The sequence below is a fragment of the Crotalus tigris genome, unplaced genomic scaffold, assembly GCF_016545835.1.
Source record: "Crotalus tigris isolate CLP2741 ecotype Arizona unplaced genomic scaffold, ASM1654583v1 scf7180000017752.986373038:1224578, whole genome shotgun sequence".
NCBI lineage: Eukaryota > Metazoa > Chordata > Lepidosauria > Squamata > Viperidae > Crotalus > Crotalus tigris.
This window is the reverse complement of record NW_024096614.1, coordinates 658,343-680,586: the sequence shown is the minus strand read 5'-3', so window position 1 is coordinate 680,586 and position 22,244 is coordinate 658,343. Positions and strand designations below refer to the sequence as shown.

General features: G+C 40.5%; 1 protein-coding gene across 1 annotated transcript; it reads right to left on the bottom strand.

The window, feature by feature from the left end:
* Nucleotides 1-3,607: 3,607 nt before the first annotated feature.
* On the bottom strand, nucleotides 3,608-17,406 carry LOC120306750 (cytochrome P450 2J5-like). The gene is made up of 7 exons (XM_039340530.1): nucleotides 16,918-17,406; nucleotides 16,557-16,717; nucleotides 15,817-15,993; nucleotides 10,646-10,787; nucleotides 8,105-8,292; nucleotides 7,410-7,551; nucleotides 3,608-4,674 (listed from the first exon to the last, which is right to left on the bottom strand). Exons 1-7 carry the CDS (start codon nucleotides 17,108-17,110, stop codon nucleotides 4,490-4,492), a joined length of 1,188 nt encoding a protein of 395 aa, XP_039196464.1. The 5' UTR covers nucleotides 17,111-17,406; the 3' UTR covers nucleotides 3,608-4,489.
* Nucleotides 17,407-22,244: the final 4,838 nt, after the last annotated feature.

Below are 22,244 nucleotides of genomic sequence, written 5' to 3'. Positions count from 1 at the left end.
GCAGGCAAATTTTGCCCACAGCCTGGAGTTCAATCCTGATGGCTCCAGGTTGACTCAGCCTTCCATCCTACTGATGTTGGTTAAATGAGGATCCAAACTGTTGGGGACGATATGCAATTAATGCTTCTACATTGTAAATCCTCCCCCCCCCCAAATAATGCTGTAAAGCTCTATGGGTGGTATAGAAATTTAAATGCTATTGTCATTGCTGTCACCTTAATTTGGGTTAAAAAGGTTATTTCTGACCATGTGCCCCAGTAATAATATCTCTCCGTGGGGCTCTTCTGAGTGGCTTAGGAAAATAAAATGGGGGGAAAGAATTAAATCAATGTAAACTTAGCAATAGCAAAGGAAAAAACAATACAAATAAATAATGGAATAATAAATAATATGAAATTTTAAAAAGGGGTGGAAGGGGAGCAGAAGCTCAGCCACCTCCAGTGATATTGGGTCACTGTTGGGTTCCCAGGCCAAGAAGCACAGTCAGGTCTAAAAACTCTTGCAGAAGGATAGGAGGATGGGAGCAAACCTTACCCTGGGAACAGGATGTTCCAGAGAACTGGTGCTACAGCAGAGAAGATTCTTCTCCTGGATCCCTTCAGTCAGAATTCCTCGACCAATGGGATCCTCAGTAGGTCTCCGCTGCCAGCACGGTGGGCTTGTCTTAGCAAGATGAGATGGTTCATCAAGTAATCTGGATCTATGCTTTAAAAGGTCATAACCAACACCTTGAACTACACCCAGAAGCAATGTGGATTGTCTATCCAAATCCCAATCAAATCAAACCAGTAGGCCAAGAAAACTTTCAAACCAAGAGTTGTTGGTTTGTTTGTTCCTCAAGATGATATTACACCACTTAAAATAAGCTAAGTCTTTGAAGTGACTGGTTCAACACAAATCATCCTCCCAAATGCACCAATCACTGAAGACATTGGACATATCCTTGTTGACTGCAAGCTCCACTTTGAAGAAAGAACTGCTTATTTAGATTCTTATTAAAAACTAAAAAGTACTGTACAAGCTAGGACTGTGGTAGTGAACCTATGGCATGGGTGCCACAGGTGGCACGTGGAGCCCTATCTGTGGGCATGCGTGCCATTGTCCCAGTCCTAGGCCTTCAGTTGGGTTTTATAAAACTTTTTCACTATAGGCCTCGCCACCATGTGCAAAAAAAAAAAAAGTTCAATCAATCAATTTCAACTTCTTGTGGGAAAAAAAGATCTCGCAAAATTGGAATTGATTGAAATTTTTAGTCCCACCCAATCTGCCGTTATAACCATAGCCACACCCACCCAATGGGCCATGCTCACCCAATGGGCCACACCCACTCGATACCCAATGATACATAAGAGGGTTTTGGGTTGCAGTTTGGGCACTCGGTCTCTAAAAGGTTCGCCATCGCTGAGCTAGGAGAAACTGTTTTTCTTTTTGTAGGGAATGGACCTACATATCCTTATTAAGATCGCACTCTATGTCAAAGGCCATTTTGTAGAGAACAGAATATTTAGACCAGATTAGGGTTATCTGCAGGAGGGACAACTTACTATGAACACATCCTCTTGTTTTCTTTGCATCTACTAGAATATTTGCATTAGTTTTACTTTTTGATATGATTAAATGACTAAATCAGTAAAGCTTTTGTTCTGTTTCATTCTGAGATATTTTGCATGATGAGGAATACACAATTCTGAGAGCAGAGCAAATTTATCATAGTGGAATGAGGAGCTGGACCAGAGCTGGACCAGAGAGAATGCGGGAAAAGTAATTAATGTAATTAAATACAGTACCTTCAGCAGCATGAGAAACAAGCAGTTTTATTTTTTCTAGATGCAGAGAAAGCCTTCGACCATTTAATTAAACCTCTACGTTCAAGGTTTTAGAGGATATGGACTTTGGATAGAAATTTATTCAAGAGGTCAGATTAATTTATACATCTCAACAAATACACATTTATTGTTAATGGTGTTGATGGCGATTTAAATAAGGTGTGTGAAATCCAAAAGGGCATGAGACAAGGATGTCCTCTGTGTCCACTGTTGTTTATTTGAGTGCTGGACATTTTCAACAAAGAAAAATAATGGGTATAAAAAAATTAAGAATGAAACGTTATAAACTGAGAGCTTTTGCTGATGATTTAGTTATTTTTCTGTAAGATGCCAAAAGTGGTATGGAATATTTGATGAAGAAGCTGAACGACTTTGGAGGTTTATCCAGTTTCAAAATTAATAAAGACAAAAACAAAAATGCTGGTTAAAAATAAAAATATCCAAGACTGAACTTCTGATGGAGAAGTCAAGTTTTAAGGTGGAGGAAAGAGTTAAATACCTTGGGGTGATGCTTACAAATACAAATTCTAAATTGTTCCAAAACAACTTGGAACATTCATGAAAATCAGGTGTACCATTGATTGAGATTTGCCAGCCAGGTTTTCAACTCTTATAGCAGCCATGACTCCAAGTTACAGGAAGAGAGATGGAAATGATCTTTTGAGAGAACATGGCGGTATCAAGATGATTTGTTCCTTCGGTAGCTGTATGTAGGACCCTGCATAGGAATCAAGTATAAGCCATGAGTACTGCTGATATACTGCCTTCCTCACTGACCATGCCTTTGACCTCATTGTCCTGATGTTGGTAAATTCATCCACACATCTTATATTCAAAAACATCAATCTCTATGTGATCAGAGCATGGTCTAAGTCAGTGGTTCTTAACCTGGGCGATATTGCTCCCCAGGGGAAGATTTCATTTTTCAGGGGGGCGATGGAACAAAAAGGAGTGATGTGGGGGCAAAGGAACGAAAAGGGGGCAATATGGGGGCGATGGAGCGAGAAGTTTTGGGGACACTTTTGAGACTATTTCATACAGTGAATCGCTGCATATCTGTCGTACAAAAACATCAGATCACTCGCTATTAGTGGATTGAATTGTGTTTTCAAATGTTCCTCCAGCTAGCTTCAGTACAGAACGCCGTACATATGTGAATACGCATTGCTTATCTTCATGCGCATTGCGCAGCAGCCTCTACCCGTACAGTGGCACGCCATTGGCCAGAATATGGGAGATATGGGAAAAAGACTGGAAATAAATTAGTTGCATTGATATGTCCTGGTGACAATTTTAAAGAAAACAAAAAAAGTGTTTGCATAAATTGAAGAATTATTTCCTATGTTGTGATTGAGAGGTTATGTTGGGGGAGGGGGGTGATGACAACTTCCTCATTGGCTCAAGGGGGCGATTTGTTCAAAAAGGTTAAGAACCACTGGTCTAAGTGACCTAGAAATTCATGGCCCCCAAGACAAAACCAAGAAGTTATCATGATGCTAACTCACACTGAGAGCCAACACACAATTGGTCCATTTTTTTTCTCAACTAGCATGGGATCTGAAGATCAAGGACATTCACTCAGTCATGGTGAGATTATTTTCCATATACCAGGAACTTGCTGCTACCACCCACCACTCTGTTTAGGAGGTATCATCTGGTTTCTGCAGCCATTTGCCGAATGTCCCAGAAGCCTGGCAGCCCCTTCCATTGGGTATCTACTCAATCTCTTGAATATAAAGGGAACAAAGGTACTAGTCAGGATTAACCTCAAGGGGGCGCTTTCTTTGCACTGATTTAGAGGAAGATTTTGAATAATCAAAGGATTCTGGGAAAGGAATTGCCAGAAAAGACAACTGGAGCAATACTGGCAAAAAAAAAAAATTCTTTAGGGAACGTTATATGGAAAGTAATTAGACTGTAACCAGAGAGGGCTCTAGATGATCCAATCTACATTCAGGCCTAAGTATGAGATGAAAAATGAACTGGTTACTCTTGCGGATGTTCTGCCCTGGGATGTGGATAGGAGGCACAACTTTCTTCATCTTCTGTTAATTCTGTTAGCAGCAATTCATCCCTTCAAGCAGGATATCATTTTGGACTATCTGTGAAGTTTGGTCTGGCTGGAGAAAATGAAGCCCACAGCAATATGTTTTATTGGCATCCAGAAAGAAACAAAGGTTAATAACAAGCTTAATGTCCATGGAGTTTCTCAATTATCCAGATCATGGTTATTTCAGAGGTGCTTTATTCTAAAAGGCAACTGGACTTTCTTGAGTTTTTTTTTTATTTGAAAACCTTTCACTTTTCATTCAAGAAGCTTCTTCAGTTCTGATTGACTGGTGGGGAATGGAAAGATTTATATTCTTTGCAATCATCTAAACATTAGCTCTCTGAGGACTGCTTTTAAGCTAATGAAGAAAGTGCAGTTGCTTTTTGGAAGAAAGAACCTTTGGGACGTAGTAAGCTTAGTTAGCCCATTTTTCACCCACATATTCCTAGTCTTTGGTTGACCTAGTTGGGTATGTTGTATGAACCCAACGATAGGTTGAAGAAGTTTCAGTATTGAGCAAATAGAAGAAAATGCAATATTAAGTGAATAAGAAACATTTATCATACTGAATAGCTACTCTATAATCATTTTATCCTTTTTATAGTGTTTACGTTTAAGCCTTTGTGGGAATAGCACACAGTTTGTAAGGGTGTGGATTCATTGTCGCTTTTACAACAGGGGCTTCATTGAGTACTTTCACTCCTGCAGGCAACCGGAAGCTGAAGGCCTTCAACAGGCTGGTCAGAAAGATGAAGATCTCAATTCTTGCCAGCAGCTCTCCCATGCATACGCGTTCACCTGTAGATGATAAAAGCATGCATCAAGGGAGTCATAATCAGTACTCTAGAATATTTCCCATCAGGAAGGAAATCTGAAGGGATTTGTAATGGATGAAATAGATTTTCATGTTGAACCCTGGTATCTTCTAGCAGATTCAATTCCTAGTGCTACCTATTCCTTTTTATTCTGTTTATTGACACTACCTGGGGGTAGGGGATCCCTTTCTTCCTGGCCCAAACAGAGTAATTGTTCCTGTGGCATTGGACTCCCTTTGATGTCTTTCTCCTCAGGGATTTAAATATTCGTGCTTACATTGTCAGTTCAGAAATAAGACAATTTAGGGCCTGGAGATGAAAACATATGAAGAACAGTTGCAGGAATTGGTATGGCCAGTCTAGAGAAAAGAAGGACTAGGAGTGACATGATAGCAGTATTCCAGTATTTGAGGGGTTGCCATAAAGAAGAGGGAGTCAAGCTCTTCTCCAAAGCGCCTGAAGGCAGGACAAGAAACAATGGATGGAAACTAATCAAGGAAAGAAGCAACCTAGAACTAAAGAAAAACTTCCTAATAGTGAGGACAATTGACTAGTAGAACAGCTTGCCTTTAAAAAATGTGGGTGCTTCACCACTGGAGGTTTTTCAGAAAAGACTGGACAGCCACATATCTGAAAGGATGTAGGATCTCCTGCTTGAGCAGTAATTTGGACTAGAAGATTTCCAGGTTCCCTTCCAGCTCTATTCTGATTGAAATGGCTCAGGATGTCAGCTTTGCTGTGATTGCCATGGATCTGTCCCAACTACTGTTGGATCCCAGGTGAGAAAATAAATTGCCAGAATATTGATGTGGGGAGAGAGAATTCTCCTGCCTCCTTCAGTTACTTTCAGTTCATTGACCATGCATCTCTCTGGTCCATTGGTTGGAGTTGGGCTTTGGGGCCACAGTGGTTCCAGTCCTTCCTGTTGGACTAAGCCTAGAACAGAACAGAACAGAATAGAATAGAGCTGGAAGGGACCTTGGAGGTCTTCCAGTCCAGCCCCCTGCTTGTGCAAGAGAACCTATACCATCTTAGACAGGTGATTGTCTAGTCTCTTCTTAAAAATGTTCAGTGATGGAGCGCCCACAATCTCTTAGGGTAAGCTGTTCCACTGGTTGATTGCCCTCACTGTCAGGAATTTTCTCCTTAATTCCAGGTTGCTTCTCTCTTTGATCAATTTCCAACCATTGTTTCTTGTCCTTTTCTTTGGTGCTTTGGTGCTCTGGTGAACAACCTGGCCCTCTCTGCCTTGTGGCAGCCCCTCAGATACTGGAACACTGCTATCATGTCTCCCCCGTTACTTCATTTCTTTAAACTAGCCAGACCCAAGTCCCACAGCCGTTCTTCATATGTTTTAGCCTCCAGGCCTTTGATCATCTTAGTTGCTCTTCTCTGAATTTTTTCCAAACTCTCAACATCTTTTTTATGATATGGTGACCAAAATTGGCTGCAATATTCTAGGTGTGGTCTTACTAGGACTTTGTAAAGTGGTACTAGTACTTCGCCTGATCTTGATTCTTTGCCTCTGTTTATACAACCCAGGATTGTATTAGCTTTTTTGGTTGCTGCTGCACATGGCTGGCTCATAGTCAAGTGATCGTCCACTCACAGTTACTATTTTTAAGCCAGGTCTCACCCAATCTGTATTTGTGCCTTTGGGTTTTTCCTGCCTAAGTGTAAGACTTTGCTTTTCTTCATGTTGAAACTCATTTTATTGGATAGGATCTATTGTTCGAGTTTGTCAAGATCTTTTTGGATCCTGAGTTTGTCTTTGGAGGTGCTGGCTCCTCCTGACAGTTTGGTGTCATCTGCAAAGTTTTCCTTCAATTCCCTCATCTAAGTCATTTATGAAGATATTGAAGAGTACTGGGCCTAAGATGGAACCTTGTGGTACCCCATTGCTAACTTCTCTCCATGTGGATGTAGTGCCATTGAGGGTACGGTTTGTCAGCCAGCTACAGATCCATCTGGTAGTGCTGTTGTCTATTCCACCTTTTTCTAGCTGATTCCACAGGATTATGTACAAAAGGTGATTTTCAGGGATTACTGCTTTGATCACTGATGCTGGTTGAGCAGATCATGGAAGTGGAGCAACATCAGTATGGCAGAACTCCCATGTTTAATATTTCCAACCACAAACGATAGGGAGAGTGAAACTCAGTTTGATTTCTAGCTCTCCTTGCTTAAAACCCCTTCAGATGACTTTTAGCTGCCTGGGGAATTTCTGTGGAGATTCTCAGTCATCCAGGTTATGGTTATCTCAAAAGTGCTTTTTCAAAAAGCAACCGGACTTTGTTTTTTTCTATGAAAATGTTTTGTTTCTCATCCAAGAAGATTTTTCAGTTCTGACTAAATGGTGCAAGATGGAAGGATTTGCTGCAAGGAATACAATAATTCTGTGGTCCAGATCCATCAGCAAGAAGCTACAGTTAAGCAAGAGTTCTTTGGATTTAGCTAATAATTCTCCCCAAGCACTAGAGATAACTGTACAGTCTTGACCATATATTACAAACCTCCAATAGTAAAATTACAGTCTAACTATTTCTTCATTGTTCAAAGTTTATAGCCCAAGGAAAGTTCAGACTCTCTTAGTTTTGAAATTAGAAGGAATAAGGATCCCTTGGTTTACTGGTTCACATCATGATGATCTCAGAACAACTCAGGGATGGGAAGGGTGAGAATCTATAAGTTATAAGCTGTTTGGGTTCATGGAGATACCTATTCCGAATGGCAGAAACTCTTCCCGTTCAATGAACTTCCCATCCTTATCTAAAAAGTGATTTGGGTTGAATTCTTCAGGTGTCTCCCATTGTTCTGGGTCAAGAAGAACAGAGCGCAGGTCTGGCAAAATCATGGTCCCCTGCAAACAAAGAGATGATTAAACAGAACAGTTTCATAACTGAAATGGGTAAAAAAATATAAACAAAGAGATGATTGAACAGGTTTTTAAAAAGTACAAACCATATTGATGAAGCATTTGGTTTTAGCTTGCTTTTATGAACTCATACTTGTTCATTTCCATAGCAGTTTTAGAGAGCAGTAGCTGCTCTACTGTTTAGCATCCTTTCTTCCATCCATTAAAACAGAGAGCTGGGTGTATATTTATCACATCAGATTGCTCCAAGAAATGGACAAAGAAACATGCCCAGATACAACTACAATTCTGAACTTAAGTTCAGCTTTTAATCACTTCCCACCTTCCTAGAATAAATAGAAAAAATTATGGTTCTAGCTTCAATATCTGAGAGGTGTTTGGATTTAAAATCATAGACCATCCTTCAAAAAAGATTGCTATTCTTGGTTATTCATTTTTGCATGATTACATTGACAGTTTCTGAACAAAGAGCTTCTGTCATATTCTGCTTTTCCCTCCCTAAAGGACTACTTCAATACAGTCTGAACATGTTTCTCACCTTTGGAATGTGGTAACCCCTCATCTTCACATCCTTTGTACTTTGCCTGGGAGCCCCAGCTACAAAGACATATTTTACACGCTGCATTTCATGAATCACAGCATTGGTGTAGGGCAGCTTCTTCCGATCCTGATAGGAAATTGACCGTGAGAAGCCAAACACATCTTCAATCTCTTTCTGGACTTTCTCTTGAAAAAAATGATGGAAATAGAAGCTTTATTTTACTCATTCAACCCTGTTGCCCCCAATGTTCTTCAGAGGATCCAGTCTTCTTCAAGTTATTGCCAGCTTCTGGGCTCCAATTCCTGATTTGCAGCCCCATTTGGACCTCCGATCCCAGTTGCCATCTCATTGGCCTTTATGCCGCTATTGCACCTTACAGAGGGCTCCAAATCCATGTCTGATCTCTGGGCACTGCACTGCTTCCATTGGCCTCTGATCTCTGATCTGGGCCATGTACTTCACTGCCAAGGCCCCAGTTGACTCTCTGGGCCAGTTCTTGCTTTCAGTCCCCACCAGCTTGTCATTTATTTATTTATTTATTTATCTATGAGACTTATATACTGCTTTAAGTGCAAGCACTCTCTAAGCGGTGTACACCAGTAAGCAATATATATATATATATATATATATATATATATATATATATATATATATATATATATATATATATATTTACATTGCCCCCAACAATCTGGGTCCTCATTTTACCTACCCCGGAAGGATGGAAGGCTGAGTCAACCTTGAGCTGGTGAGATTTGAACTGCTGACCTGCTGAACACAGTCAGCTAAAGTGGCCTACAGTACTGCACTCTAACTGCTGCGCCACCTTGGCTCTGTCATCCTTCTGGGCTGCAGCTCCAACTCTCAAGTTGGCTCTTCACTATGCCTCCACCAGTCTTTTGCCCTCAGCATACACTCTCCCCACCTTGGCCTCTAGGCCTGCAACCCTTTCAGACTGGCACTGGGTTAGACTCAGCCTTGGCTCTCCACCTCCTACCAGTCCCTCATTATGCTGCTCCACTCACACACACACATGCTTAGAATGGAAAGTTCATGGACACATTGTTCCAGCAACACCCATTACTTTGCATGGGATTAAATAGGAAATGCCAGTAGAGCCTGTCCCAATGAGAAGATTGTCTCATCGTGAAAAACGTGGCTGACCAGTGTTCCACCTTTCTACTCTCAACCATTTGCATCCTTAGATTTGGAGGAGGTATGGACTCCATCTCCTCATCCTCACTGACTGCCAGCATTTGCTCGCGTTCTCCACTTAGATCCTCCAGGCTCACCTGGGGCAACTGCGGCTCCCTCGGCTCTTTCTCAGTCTGCCACACATCCAATAATGCTGGCAGTGGATGTCCTGTCAGTCTGGGGCCCTCCGCTCCCTGATCCACCTCTCTCTGCACTACATCCCCTTTTTCCCAAAATGTCAGGACCTGGCTCCTCCTCCTGCCCCTCCTCCTCTGAACTCATATCTGGAGAGCGGTCTTAAGGACAGTCCATTACACTCATCCTGGTTGTGTACCTCTATGTAATAATAATAATAGTAGTAGTAAAGTTCGAAGGGACCTTGGAGGTCATCTAGTCCAACCCGCTGCTCGGGCAGGAAACCCTACACCATTTTGGACAAATGGCTGTCCAGTCTCTTCTTAAAAACTTCCAGTGTTGGAGCATTTACTGCTTCTGGAGGCAAGCGGTTCCACTGATTAATTGTTCTCACTGTCAGGAAGTTTCTCCTTAGTTCTAGGTTGCTTCTCTCCTTGATTAGTTTCCACCCGTTGCTTCTTGTCCTGCCTTCAGGTGCTTTGGAAAATAGCTTAATTCCCTCTTCTAGAATGGCTCTGCCACCTCCACCCAAGATCTGTTTCCAGGATCTGCACTGATTGGCAAGGTGAGCATACAAGCTTTGGCTGCTTCCTGACTCTGGACCCATCCCCTGTCTTTGCCATGCCATCCTAGTTCAGTCCCTTTAGTCTCCAGCTTCCAGCCAAGTAGAAGGCCAGGAAATAGCAGAACAGAAGAAGGTAGAGTTTAGGAGAAGATTGATGGGTTCATGCTCTGAGTGACAAGAAACCACCCACAATTCTCCCATCTCTTCTCTTCGGGGCAGGAAGCCTTGTGTTGTGTATCTGCTCATCCCGCCATTTTGATTTTTTCTATGTTAATTATCATACTGAAATTTGGTCTTCTATATGTAATTTACACCAAAAAAACAGTAACAAATCTGAAAACCATGGTAGATGTCTTCATTGAAAGAGTTAAATGTTTCACATTTGTGCTGATTTCCAGTTTTTAGTTCCTCATGGAATATTTTATTGAGGATTTAAAGAAGGCTCCTAGTTTATTTATTTAGCATATGGCAGGCTCTCAGTATGTACATACTTTGCTCACCTTTAATCCCACTAACTTCATACTCCTGCTTATAGAATCAAGAATCTACAAAGGAAAATTATTGTGAAGAATCGATTTCAAATAAATTCTGTGAATTTTAAAACCTGAGAGTGACTCTTGATCCACTAGCCATGTCTGTCTCACCTTGGATGTCAGGATGATTGGTCAAGAGGAGCAGTGCCCACTTCAGAGTAATCAAGCTTGTCTCTGTTCCAGCACCGAAAAAGTCAAAAATACACTGAGCCAGGTTCTCTTCATTGTAGATAGAGTTGGGGTCATTTCTACTCTGATGTTTAAAATGGAAAATAAATATTATGATGAATTCTACCCACCTTCTCTGTAGTTATTTTTGCTTCTTTATCTAAAATCTAGAGAATAAATACATCCCTAGGGGTTATAGTGGAAAACCAATGAAGGAGAGTAATAATTAAAGTGGTAGATTCATACCGAGTAAGACACTATCTTACAGTAACCAAGACCAAAGAAAGGCTCAGCTTTTGAAGAACTTTAATGCATTTTGTTTTAATTTATAATTGATTTGCTTCAGTAAATGTTTGCATATGGAACTGTGATTAATCGGTGCTTACTAGAGTGAATCACAAAAATTGAGAAGCAGCACTACTAGAATTACTGCATGCATTTTTGCATTTAAAGTTATGCTCAAATTGATGTATATGACTACTCTAACTGCCAGATTTTGTGGCTATTGTGCCACGCCATGCAGTTTAAGCAATTTTTAGAATACGGGTAATCCTAGACCAGTGGTGGTAAACCTATGGCATGGGTGCCAGAGGTGGCACTCAGAGCCCTCTCTGTGGGCACACACGCCATCACCCCAGCCCTAGCCTCCCATGACCCCCATCTCACCAGCAGCCCCCTGGAGGAAAGTCACCCCAGGCGCAGCCTGTGCAGAGCAGTGAAGCCAAGACCCGGCAGCCAGGCAGTGGGGACAAGACTCCACCCTCGCGCCCCATCGTGTACAGATGATGCTGTGAGGCACAGACAGAGGGCATGGCTACCACGACACTGCTGGGCCTCCTGGGCGATCTGCTGTGATGGGCCATGGGGATGGTGGGTGGCCCTGTGGGCAGGAGATGCAGGGACAGGGCAGGGTTGAGGCGGGTTTGGGGCACTCTGTCTCTAAAAGGTTCACCATCACTGTCCTAGACTTATAATCATTCATTTGGTGATCATTCAAAGTTTCAGTGGCACTGAAAAAAGTTACTTATAACAGGTTTTCATACCATTGAAGTATCTGCATGGTGTTAAACTTGATTCGAGTCTTGGTTAATCTAAAGAGCCGGGAGATTCTTTTGCTGAATGTGCCAAATGGGACAGCTGACCCATGGTCACATGATCAAAACACAGGTGCTTGCCAGCTGGCATCTACTAATTGCACTGTCCTGGGGTCCTGTGATCATCATTCGCAACCTTCCCAGCTGGCCTCTGACATTCCCATAAAGCTAACATTGTTTCATGTTTTGCAGTTAATTGGGCTGTACTTTCTGAGATCCTGAATCAGAGGTAGAATAATGGAAGTTTAAGCTGGAAAACTTCCAAAGGGAGGAGTAAAGTGGAATGAAATAGAATAACGTAGAATAAAATGAAGAATAAAATAGAATAATAATGATGATGATGAAAAAAAATCATTATTCAAGTAAAATGATGTGTCTGCATAATTCCTGGAAGAAGGCTATGTTAGCAAAAGCTGTATTAACAATATGTGACTGACCTAATGCACATTTAGAAACATTGTATAAAGTAAAACTGCCTTCATTGTATTCCCATGAGAAATGAACCTAACATGTGAGAAACTAACTGAATGATATACAATGTAAGATTCCATGTGTGCTCCCTTTGTTCCTTAGAAAGGGGAGAGCTAAAAAGATTGTAGTTTGGAACCGCCCCCCCCTGTTCAGAATTTTGCTGTGTTAAACCGGTTCTGAACCTTTGCGCAAAATAAACCTCTCTGTTTCACCCTCTGGAATTCGTAAAAGTCCTTTCGTTTTCCACAAGAAAACAAGCAAAGTCAATGAGGGAAGCCAGATTTGCATAACAATCACAGGATTTACCTCACCACTGCAATGATTCAGTAAACAACTGTAAAAAGAAAGGTTGTAAAATGGGGCAGAATTCATTTAACAACTGCCTTGCTTAGCAATAAAAATTTTTGGCCTCAGCTGTTGTTGCAAGATTCTGGTGAGACAACATAAACCTTGCACCAAACCAGTGCAAGAATCGTAGGATGACTGACACAATACAGCCCATCCACCTATTGAGGGAGAAGCAATTTGAGAAACCAACCACCATAAACAAGGCAAACAAGACAGGATGACAAATGGAAACGTTTCTAACTTCCCTCACAAAGAATGTCCTGTTGTTTAAAATATAAATTATTGCAGCCTTTTCCTTATTTTTTTTATGATAGCACAGGAGCATAAACATCTGACAGTGGTTTGTTAAAAGAACTGTGGTTTAATATACAATATGAAACAACAATATTCAGAGAGCATACAGAATACAAGGTAGTCAATTATATTCAAACAGCTGAAGAGTTAAAGATTCCAACTGTCATTCTCCTCAGAACCAGCCTCTTAAAGGGATATTACTCTCAAAATACTCTGCTGACTCATTCTCTATATATCACTTCTGCCAGTCAGCTACTAAATTATAATTATCACATCTAACTAGAGTCTAATATTGCAGAGTTGCATTATAGCTCTTATTCACATGCAAACAGAATTTAGCATGGGCTAAATTCAGAGTAGGAGCTGATTTTTTTTTTTTTTTAAAAAAAATCCTCCAAAGAAGACAGTTCCAGTGTTATAATTCCTTGCTTATGTGTTAAACTATATAGAACTCATTTTAAAAGAGAAATTAAAATGATCAAAGGCTTGGAAACTAAAACATATGAAGAACAGCTACAGGACTTAGGTTTGGCTAGTCTAAAGTAAAGAAGAAATAGGGAAGACATGATAGCAATATTTCAATATTTGAGGGGCTGCCACAAAGAAGAGGGGTCAACTATTCTCAAAGCACCAGAGGGCAGGACAAGAAAACAATGGTTGGAAACTGATCAAAGAGAGAAGCAACCTGGAATTAAGGAGAAACTTCCTAATGGGGAGGACAATCAACCAGTAGAACAGCTTGCCTCCAGAAATCATGGGCGCTCCATCACTGGAGATTTTAAAGAAGAGACTAGACAGTCACTTGTCTGAGATGGTATAGGTTCTCCTGCTCGAGCAGGGGGCTGGACTAGAAGACCTCCAAGGTCCCTTCCAGCTCTATTCTATTCTATTCTATTCTATTCTATTCTATTCTATTCTATTCTATTCTATTCTATTCTATTCTATTCTATTCCATTCTAATGTCAGTCACTGAGCTAGAAAAAGCATTTGAACAAGTACCACATGACCTATTTCTTTTCCATCCACAAATGATCCAAACTCTCACCATTCCTCTTTGTGCTCAGTATGGACACTGTAACCAGGAATCTTCCAACGTAACACACGTAGATACTATTCTTGTGGAAAAATAAAAGCCTTAAAAAAAGGACTTTTACGAATTCCAAGGGTGAAAGAGAGGTTTATTTTTGCGCAAAAGGTTCAGAAGTGATTAACAATCAGCAAATTTCTGAACAAGGGGGCGGGTCTAAACTAAAGCTTTATAGGTTTCTTTTTCTCAGGAACAAAAGAAGCATAGATGGAATCTTGCATTGTATATGGAATCTACTTTGTGTAACATTCAGTTAGTTTCTCACACGTTAGGTCCATTTCTCATGGGAATACAATGAAGGCAGTTTTTACTTTTATACAATGTTTTTAAATATGCATTAGGTCATTCACTTACTGTTAATACAGCTTTTGGCTAACACAGCTTTCTTCCAGAGATTATGCAGACACATGATTTTTGCTTTTAGTGATTTTTCATTATTATTATTATTATTCTACTTTATTCTTCTTTATTCTATGTTATTCTATTTCTTTCCCACTTTACTATTATATGCTGATGTTACCATGATGGAAAGTCAAACATGAATAACCCTCAGATCATTAATAAAAAAGTGGAAAACTGCTTTAATGATATAGCAATGAGGGACAGTATTAAGAAGACTGTACATCTTGACTGTGGGGGCCATACCAATGGTACATGACTGATGATGTCAGATTGTAAATAAAGGCGCCCAGTGCAAAATAACTTCAAATCAATAAAAGATGCTTCTAAAAATAATCAAATATATGAAAATATTAGAGAGGAGGACTTTTTCTTCCTTGTTTCAAACTGTTTTACTCTTTTACTGATGGTCAAAGGCGGTAAAAGTATCTGCCCTTTACCGAACATTTCAGGGAAAGTATTCTTTTAAATTTGAATTAATCAAGAGTCCCTGTTAATTATTTTTCTTCTTAATGGAATTACTTTAGAAAAAGGGGAAAGAAGTGATGGGCAAACATGTGACGATGACAAATGATAATAAATCTAACTTATCCATGAAAGAACCTCCCTTGTCTATTAAGAGTTTAAGATTGCAAAGGTACAATATAGCTCTTATATAGAAGCTACCTCAATTAACATGGGCTAAATTCAGAATAGGAGCTAGATGAAAAAGAAATAACTCCACTACCTCTGGCTCCTTGTCTTTACTTATAGCAGTGGTTCTCAACCTTTTTAATGCCGCACCCCCAACCAGTCGTAAGTCGAGGACTACCCAACTGGTCATAAGTCGAGGACTACCCAACCGGTCGTAAGTCGAGGACTTTCCCTGCCCGGGAGCGCCACGCATGCATGGTGCCGCCCCCTGCACCGGCCAAGGCGTAGCTGGCAAGCGGCAGAGACGGCGCAGGCCGACCACCGGCTGGGCCACCAGCTGACCCAGCCCAAGGGAGGTAAGGCACCCGCCGGGCCCCACGCACGCCAGCAACCCTCCCTGCGCCTGACGGCCTCCCACCTCCCACCCCTGGCCCTCTTTTATTTACATTTTTAGTAGTTGCTCAGCAGGGAGGGGTGGAAGCTTCCAGACAGCTCGCCTTCGCTGCAGACAACTTGCAGTACCGTTTGCAGAATGGGGCTTTTGGCGGGCTCAGCAGGACAGAGACAGCCTGGACAATTCCTATTGGCTTTTGAAAGCCAATAGAATAAAAGGGAGTAGCACAACTAAGGAAAAGGGAAAAAAATGGCAGATTGCGTTGTTTGGCGACCCCTGTGAAATGGTTGTTCGACCCCAAATAGGATCCTGATCCACAGGTTGAGAACCACTGACTTATAGTGAGAAATGTAATAATTCCTTTCCCAGGAATTGAACTACAATAAACCCATACCTTCTCCATCTGAAGTAGATAGTGATCAATGAAATCTTGTGGTTCATGCAGAGAGCTGGATTCCTTGTGTTTCTCTATTTCCTGCTTTGCAAAGGAAATGATCACCTCCACAGAAGCCAACCCATCCTTGTGAGGGCCCGGGACATACTTCATTAATTGTGGGAACACCATGTTCATCTAACAGAAATGGAAAAGGAAAAGTTTGTTTATTTATTCCCCACCACAACAAAAGAAGACTCTTAGCAGCTCACAGTAAGAGACAGCATTGAATAACCAAAGAAAAACATTGCAAGCACATTGAAACATGGCAAACAATCATTGGTGTCAAACCTCAAAAGTCCTCCAGAAAAGCTGTTTTCAAATTCTTGTACAAAAGAATGATAGAGACAGATCGTCTTAGTTGTTCATCTCTGCACTCTTTCCAGAGTTTCAAGATCTTTTTTTTTTCATGGTCATCAAGACTGGATGCAATAATGCAAGTGTGCATTATTAAGCCACACTAACCTTTTATATGATCTTGATTCTACCCCTCTGTTAATGCAGCCTAGGACTGTGTTGGCTTTTTTGGTGACTGCAGTAAAAGAAGTTCTAGAAGTCATGACTGACTCAAGGACAGACACACCTACTGGGGAATAATACTACAATAGATGAAGTCTTCCTCCACAGATTCCATTCAGTTACATGAAAATACTGATAGAAACATAGGTTTTGAGGGAGCTTTAATATAAAACACAACTCACCGCTTGAAAAAAGCCACCAGTATATTTCACAACAGTTTCAAGGGCTTGAATTAACTTCTGGAAGTTTTCGTCTTCAGGAGCAAACTGATGTCCAAAACTCAAAGCACATATGACATTAGAAACTGCATTTATCACTGGAAATGAGGGGTCAAATGGCTGTCCTGCAAGTGAAGGAATTTTATAATGAATTTTTAAGGAACAGAGCTTGTAAGGGGATGAAGAAACAGAATTGGGACTTCGGCCAATTGTTTCAAAAGGTAAAAAAAATCAAATCAAATACATCTATTCTTGTTTGAATTACGCACAAAGGAAAAAAAAATTCTGCAGATTGAGACTTGCATCATTACCCCAAATTACATACCTTTTGTTTGTCTGAAGACCTCTACCAATGTCTGAGCAACTTCTTCTATTCTGTGCTCAATGCTTTTTTTCCCCAGGCCCAGCTTCCGCAGAGAAATGATGCCAATGTGCCGCTGCTGTTTCCAGGTGTGACCATTGGAAATAATAATTCCTGTGGGCATCAGCAGACAATGATAAATGATTCCTGGGGACATTCATGTTAAAAAAACAGTTAAGTCTGGTCCTTGCGGAATATGTCTCTGGATTTCAGGTAGGAATACCAAACCTTTGTGACATGTCGCCATTTTGCAATATTCCAGCTATGTTATTTTTTATTACAAAAATATTCATTCGTTTTGGGAGTCACATAGACACTGGGAGGCACATGTGATATGGTGACCACTGATGTAATGTTTGTTAGCCTCTATCTTATATGATGGACATCAAAAGATTCTAAGATGATGTAAACAGTCACGTACGAGAACCTATGTTATAGGCACAAGGGACAAGATCTTCTCAGGGGTGGCAGAATCCATCTACAACAGGGGTCTTCAAACTTGGCCCTTTTATGACTTGTGGACTTCAACTCCCAGAATTCCTCAGCCAGGCGCACCTGGCTGAGGAATTCTGGGAGTTGAAGTCCACAAGTCATAAAAGAGCCAAGTTTGAAGACCCCTGATCTACAACCTCCTCCTACAAGATTGAAACTAATCGGCAAAATAGCTGAATGGCTTTTTTATTCCCCAAGTTTAATCAAGTTACCAATAAAGAAGGATATTTGTAGCTCAGGGTTGAAATGAGAGGTCGTTGTGCTCTCTGAGCTTGAGTATTTTCTTGCAGGCTTTTCATTACCCAAACTAGGTTACATCATCAGTCCTGATGATCAAGTTACTATTGTGTTTCTCTGCCAAGGATTAGGTACAATGTTTTAAATCAGTGGTTCTCAACCTTTTTAATGCCGCGACCCCAACCGGTCGTAAGTCGAGGACTACCCAACCGATCGTAAGTCGAGGACTTTCCCTGCCTGGGAGCTCCGTGCATGCGTGGTGCCGCCCCCTGCACCAGCTGAGGTGTAGCTGGCAAGTGGCAGAGACGGAGCAGGCAGACCACCGGCTGGGCCACCAGCTGGCCCAGCCCAAGGAAGGTAAGGCACCTGCCAGCCCCACGCTCGCCAGCAACCCTCCCTGCGCCCGACGGCCTCCCACCTCCCATCCCTGGCCCTCTTTTACTTACATTTTTAGTAGTTGCTCAGCAGGGAGGGGTGGAAGCTTCCAGACAGCTCGCCTTCGCTGCAGATAACTTGCAGCCCATTTGCAGAATGGGACTTTTGGCGGGCTCAGCAGGGCAGAGACAGCCTGGACAATTCCTATTGCTTTTGAAAGCCAATAGAATTAGACTCTATTCAAGAGAGTCTATTCTATTGGCTTTCAAAAGCCAATAGAATAAAAGGGAGTAGCACAGCTAAGGAAAAGGGGGAAAAAATGGCGGACTGCGTTGTTTGGCGACCCACGTGAAATGGTCGTTCGACCCCAAATGGGGTCCCGACCCACAGGTTGAGAACTGCTTTTTAAAATTATTTTATATAAGCCATCAATAAATGAACAATTACTTAAAACTTACTATATTGTGAGCCAGTATTATTTAAGCATACATGATAACATATGACCAATAGTTTATTTTTTTAAAAAAACCTTCAAATTAAGGAGTGGGAGAATAATATATTTCAAAGATAAGTGCAAGACGTTAGGGTACCAAATAACTGAATAAATGAAATAATAGGTTTAATATGTATAAACAAATTAAGAAAATGTCTAAACAAGTGTATGACATTGTTGGGTCTTTGTGAAATTGATAAATGTCCAGAATCCGTATATTAAAAAAAAAGACTCAGAATAATCTTCGGGGCATTAGACCATGTATGACTCATCTTCAGGATGAAATATTTGAATGCAGGGTATCAGAGAAAACATTGCAAATGTTGAGATCAATCAATCAGAATAGAGCTGGAAGGGACCTTCTAGTCCAACCCCCTGCTCAAGCAGGACCATACCATTTCAGACAGTCTTTAAAAAATTCCAGCAATGAAGTACCTACAACTTCTGAAAGCAAGCTATTCCACTGGTTTTTCTCACTCTTAAAAATTTTCTCCTTAATTCAAGGTTGCTCCTGTCTTTGATTAGTTTCCATCCATTGTTTCTTGTCCTGCATTCTGGTGCTTTTGAAAATAAGTTGACCCCCTCTTCTTTGTGGCAGCCTCTCAGGTACTAGAATACACCTATCATGTCACCCACTAGCCCTTCTTTTCTCTAGATTAGCCATTCCCAATTCCTGCAACCGTTCTTCCTATATTTTTGTCTCCAGACCTTTAATCATGTTAGTTGCTCTTTGCACCTTTTCGAAAATCTCAACATCTTTTTTATAATGTGGTGACCAAAACTGGATGTATATTCCAGATATGGTCTTATTTTATAAAGCAGTACTAATACTTCATGTAATTTTGATTCTGTGTCTTTGTTTATACAACCAAGGATTGTACTAGCTTTTTTGGCTGCTGCCACACACTGCTGGCTCATGTTTAAGTATACTACTGCAGACTTAAGGTCTAAGGTTCCTCTCACAGTTACTGTTTTTGAGCCAGGTTTCACCTAATGTGTATTTATACCTTTGATTTTTCCTGTCTAGATGTAAAACCTTGCTTTTCTCCACATTAACAGAGCAATGGAGGTGATTGATTGAGTAATAACAGATCCCACCTCCCCCTCACTCTGCCCCCACCCTTCCCATGTGTCTTTGGTTTTAAAGTTATAATAATAATAATAATAATAATAATAATAATAATAATAATAATAGTAGTAGTAGTAGTAGTAGTAGTAGTAGTAGTAGTAGTAAAGTTGGAAGGGACCTTGGAGGTCATCTAGTCCAACCCTCTGCTCATGCAGGAAATCCTATACCATTTCGGACAAATGGCTGTCCAGTCTCTTCTTAAAAACCTCCAGTGTTGGAGCATTCACTGCTTCTGTAGGCAGGTTGTTCCACTGGTTAATTGTTCTAACTGTCAGGAAGTTTCTCCTTAGTTCTAGGTTGCTTCTCTCCTTGATTAGTTTCCACCTGTTGCTTCTTGTCCTGCCTTCAGGGGCCTTGGAAAATAGCTTGACACCCTCTTCTTTGTGGCAGCCCCTGAAATACTGGAACACTGCTATCATGTCCCCCCTTGTCCTTCTCTTCATTAAACTAGACATACCCAATTCCAGCAACCGTTCCTCATATGCTTTAGCCTCCAGTCCCCTAATCATCTTTGTTGCTCTTTTCTGTACTCTTTCTAGAGTCTCAACATCTTTTTTACATTGCGGTGACCAAAACTGGATGCAGTATTCCAAGTGTGGAATACTTTGTTTTTCACTTTTTATCTTTTAGCTTAGATGTAACTGTAAACCACTCAGAGTTATCCTATGGTAAGATGGATGGCCAATAAATTTTATAAATAAATAAATAAAATCATGTTATTGGATAGGGCCCAATGTTCAAGTCTGTCAAGATCTTTTTGTATCCTGGGCTTGTCTCCTGGGTTGTTGGCTATTCCTGTCAGCTTAGTGTCATCTGCAAATTATGAGTTCTCCTTCTATTCCCTCATCTAAGTCATTTATGAAGATATTTAAGAGTACTGGGCCTAAGATGGAGCCTTGTGGTACCCCACTACTTACGTCTCTCCATGTGGAGGTAGTGTTGTTATCTGAGTTTAGTTAAGATCATTAAAGTTGCTGATTTTATTCCAATTTTAGAAATGTTATTAGCTTAGATTAGATCCCAATTATATCTAATTCTTGTACAGGGGAAATACCGAAAGCTTATGATTATTTACGTGGGTAGTCAGTATGAAAGTAGGGCTTTTAGGTGGGTTGGTCACATACAGAGAATTGGTTAAAATCAAATTTGTAAAATTTGAAGAAAGTGGCAAAATTTAAAGATGACTCAAAAAGAAAGGACTAAAGAGATAAAGGAAGACTGAGACAGTTTTAGTTGAATGGGGATGTTGAGAGCTTCATAAAACAAAATTGTCTGTTTAGTGAAAAAGAAGTGATGTCTAAGAATGTATGAATGTAATGAACCAGATAAAATGCAACGGTGATGTATAATAATCTGTACAAAGTTGACTATAGCAATATTTTTTTGCTTATCTCATGCCATTAAGTCATTTTGTTAATTATCCCTTACTTCCCCACCCCTCATGCTATGCAGAGTATCAACCCAAATAATAATAGTGTGGTACTTATTTAGTTATAAGTGCAATTTCTTACTACTTGCACTTACCCCTTCCTTTCCCTAAAGCTGTCAAGAATGCATTCTGTGGTCGATCAGAGAATTCTTCTGGGAAGCTGGTCATTCCTTCTTTCACAGCTTTGAATCCAGACAGCACTACTAGAAGGTGATGTCCAATCCATATGGAGTATATATTTCCATATCGTTTTGCAGGCTGCCAAGTGAATCAAAATTGAGAAATGATACAATCAAATAGAACAGATTATTTATAATTAATTTGCCACTTACACTCTTTCCTAAATCGTTAATTCTAAGATCTTTCACCATATGAAATTATCTGCTCTAAAGAAACTTATTTTTCTCTAAGATTCCTGCCAAGAACTTTTGTTCTTGTGCTTCATCTATTTTCCTGGGATGTTCTTTTCTCTATGTTTCTACTTGAAATCCATCATCTTTTATCTGCTTGCTCCAGTCCCCCTTGTCTCAGATGAGAGATGGTCTTCTTATTGGGTTTATGACAACTCGCCATGGCCAACTTGCCACTAAACAACTCACCATGGCCAATTTGCTTCAAGACAACTTGCCATAGGACAAGAAATTGAAGAAATAGTCTAATAGAATCATTAAAGAAAGGATGCCCAAGAAGGGACAAAATAAAATGTGAATAACAAAAAATAGAATATTTTTTTAAAATTATGTTAAATAATTAAATTTAATTGTTGAATTGTCCTGTGGCAAATTGTCCCATCGAGAATTAGCCACGATGAATTGGCCCATGGTAAGTTGGCCATGACGAGTTTGCCATGGAAGTTGGCTGAGGCAAATTGTCCCATTCCCCTTCTCACTGCCCAATCCTCCTGTGACTGACAGATATGTGAGCCACAGCTTGTCTATGAGTCACATCTTTTGAACACTACAGTTTGGATGGTTTTCAGAGACTTTCTCAGCCTCTTTGCCTTCTGCTTTTTTCGGCCATCAACTCCTCAACTTTCCAACTTCAGTTACATTGAGAGAACCTTCTAGAGATTATGAATTGTCCTGAAGTAGAGAAGAGCAACTAAAATGATCAAAGACCTGGAGACTAAAACATAT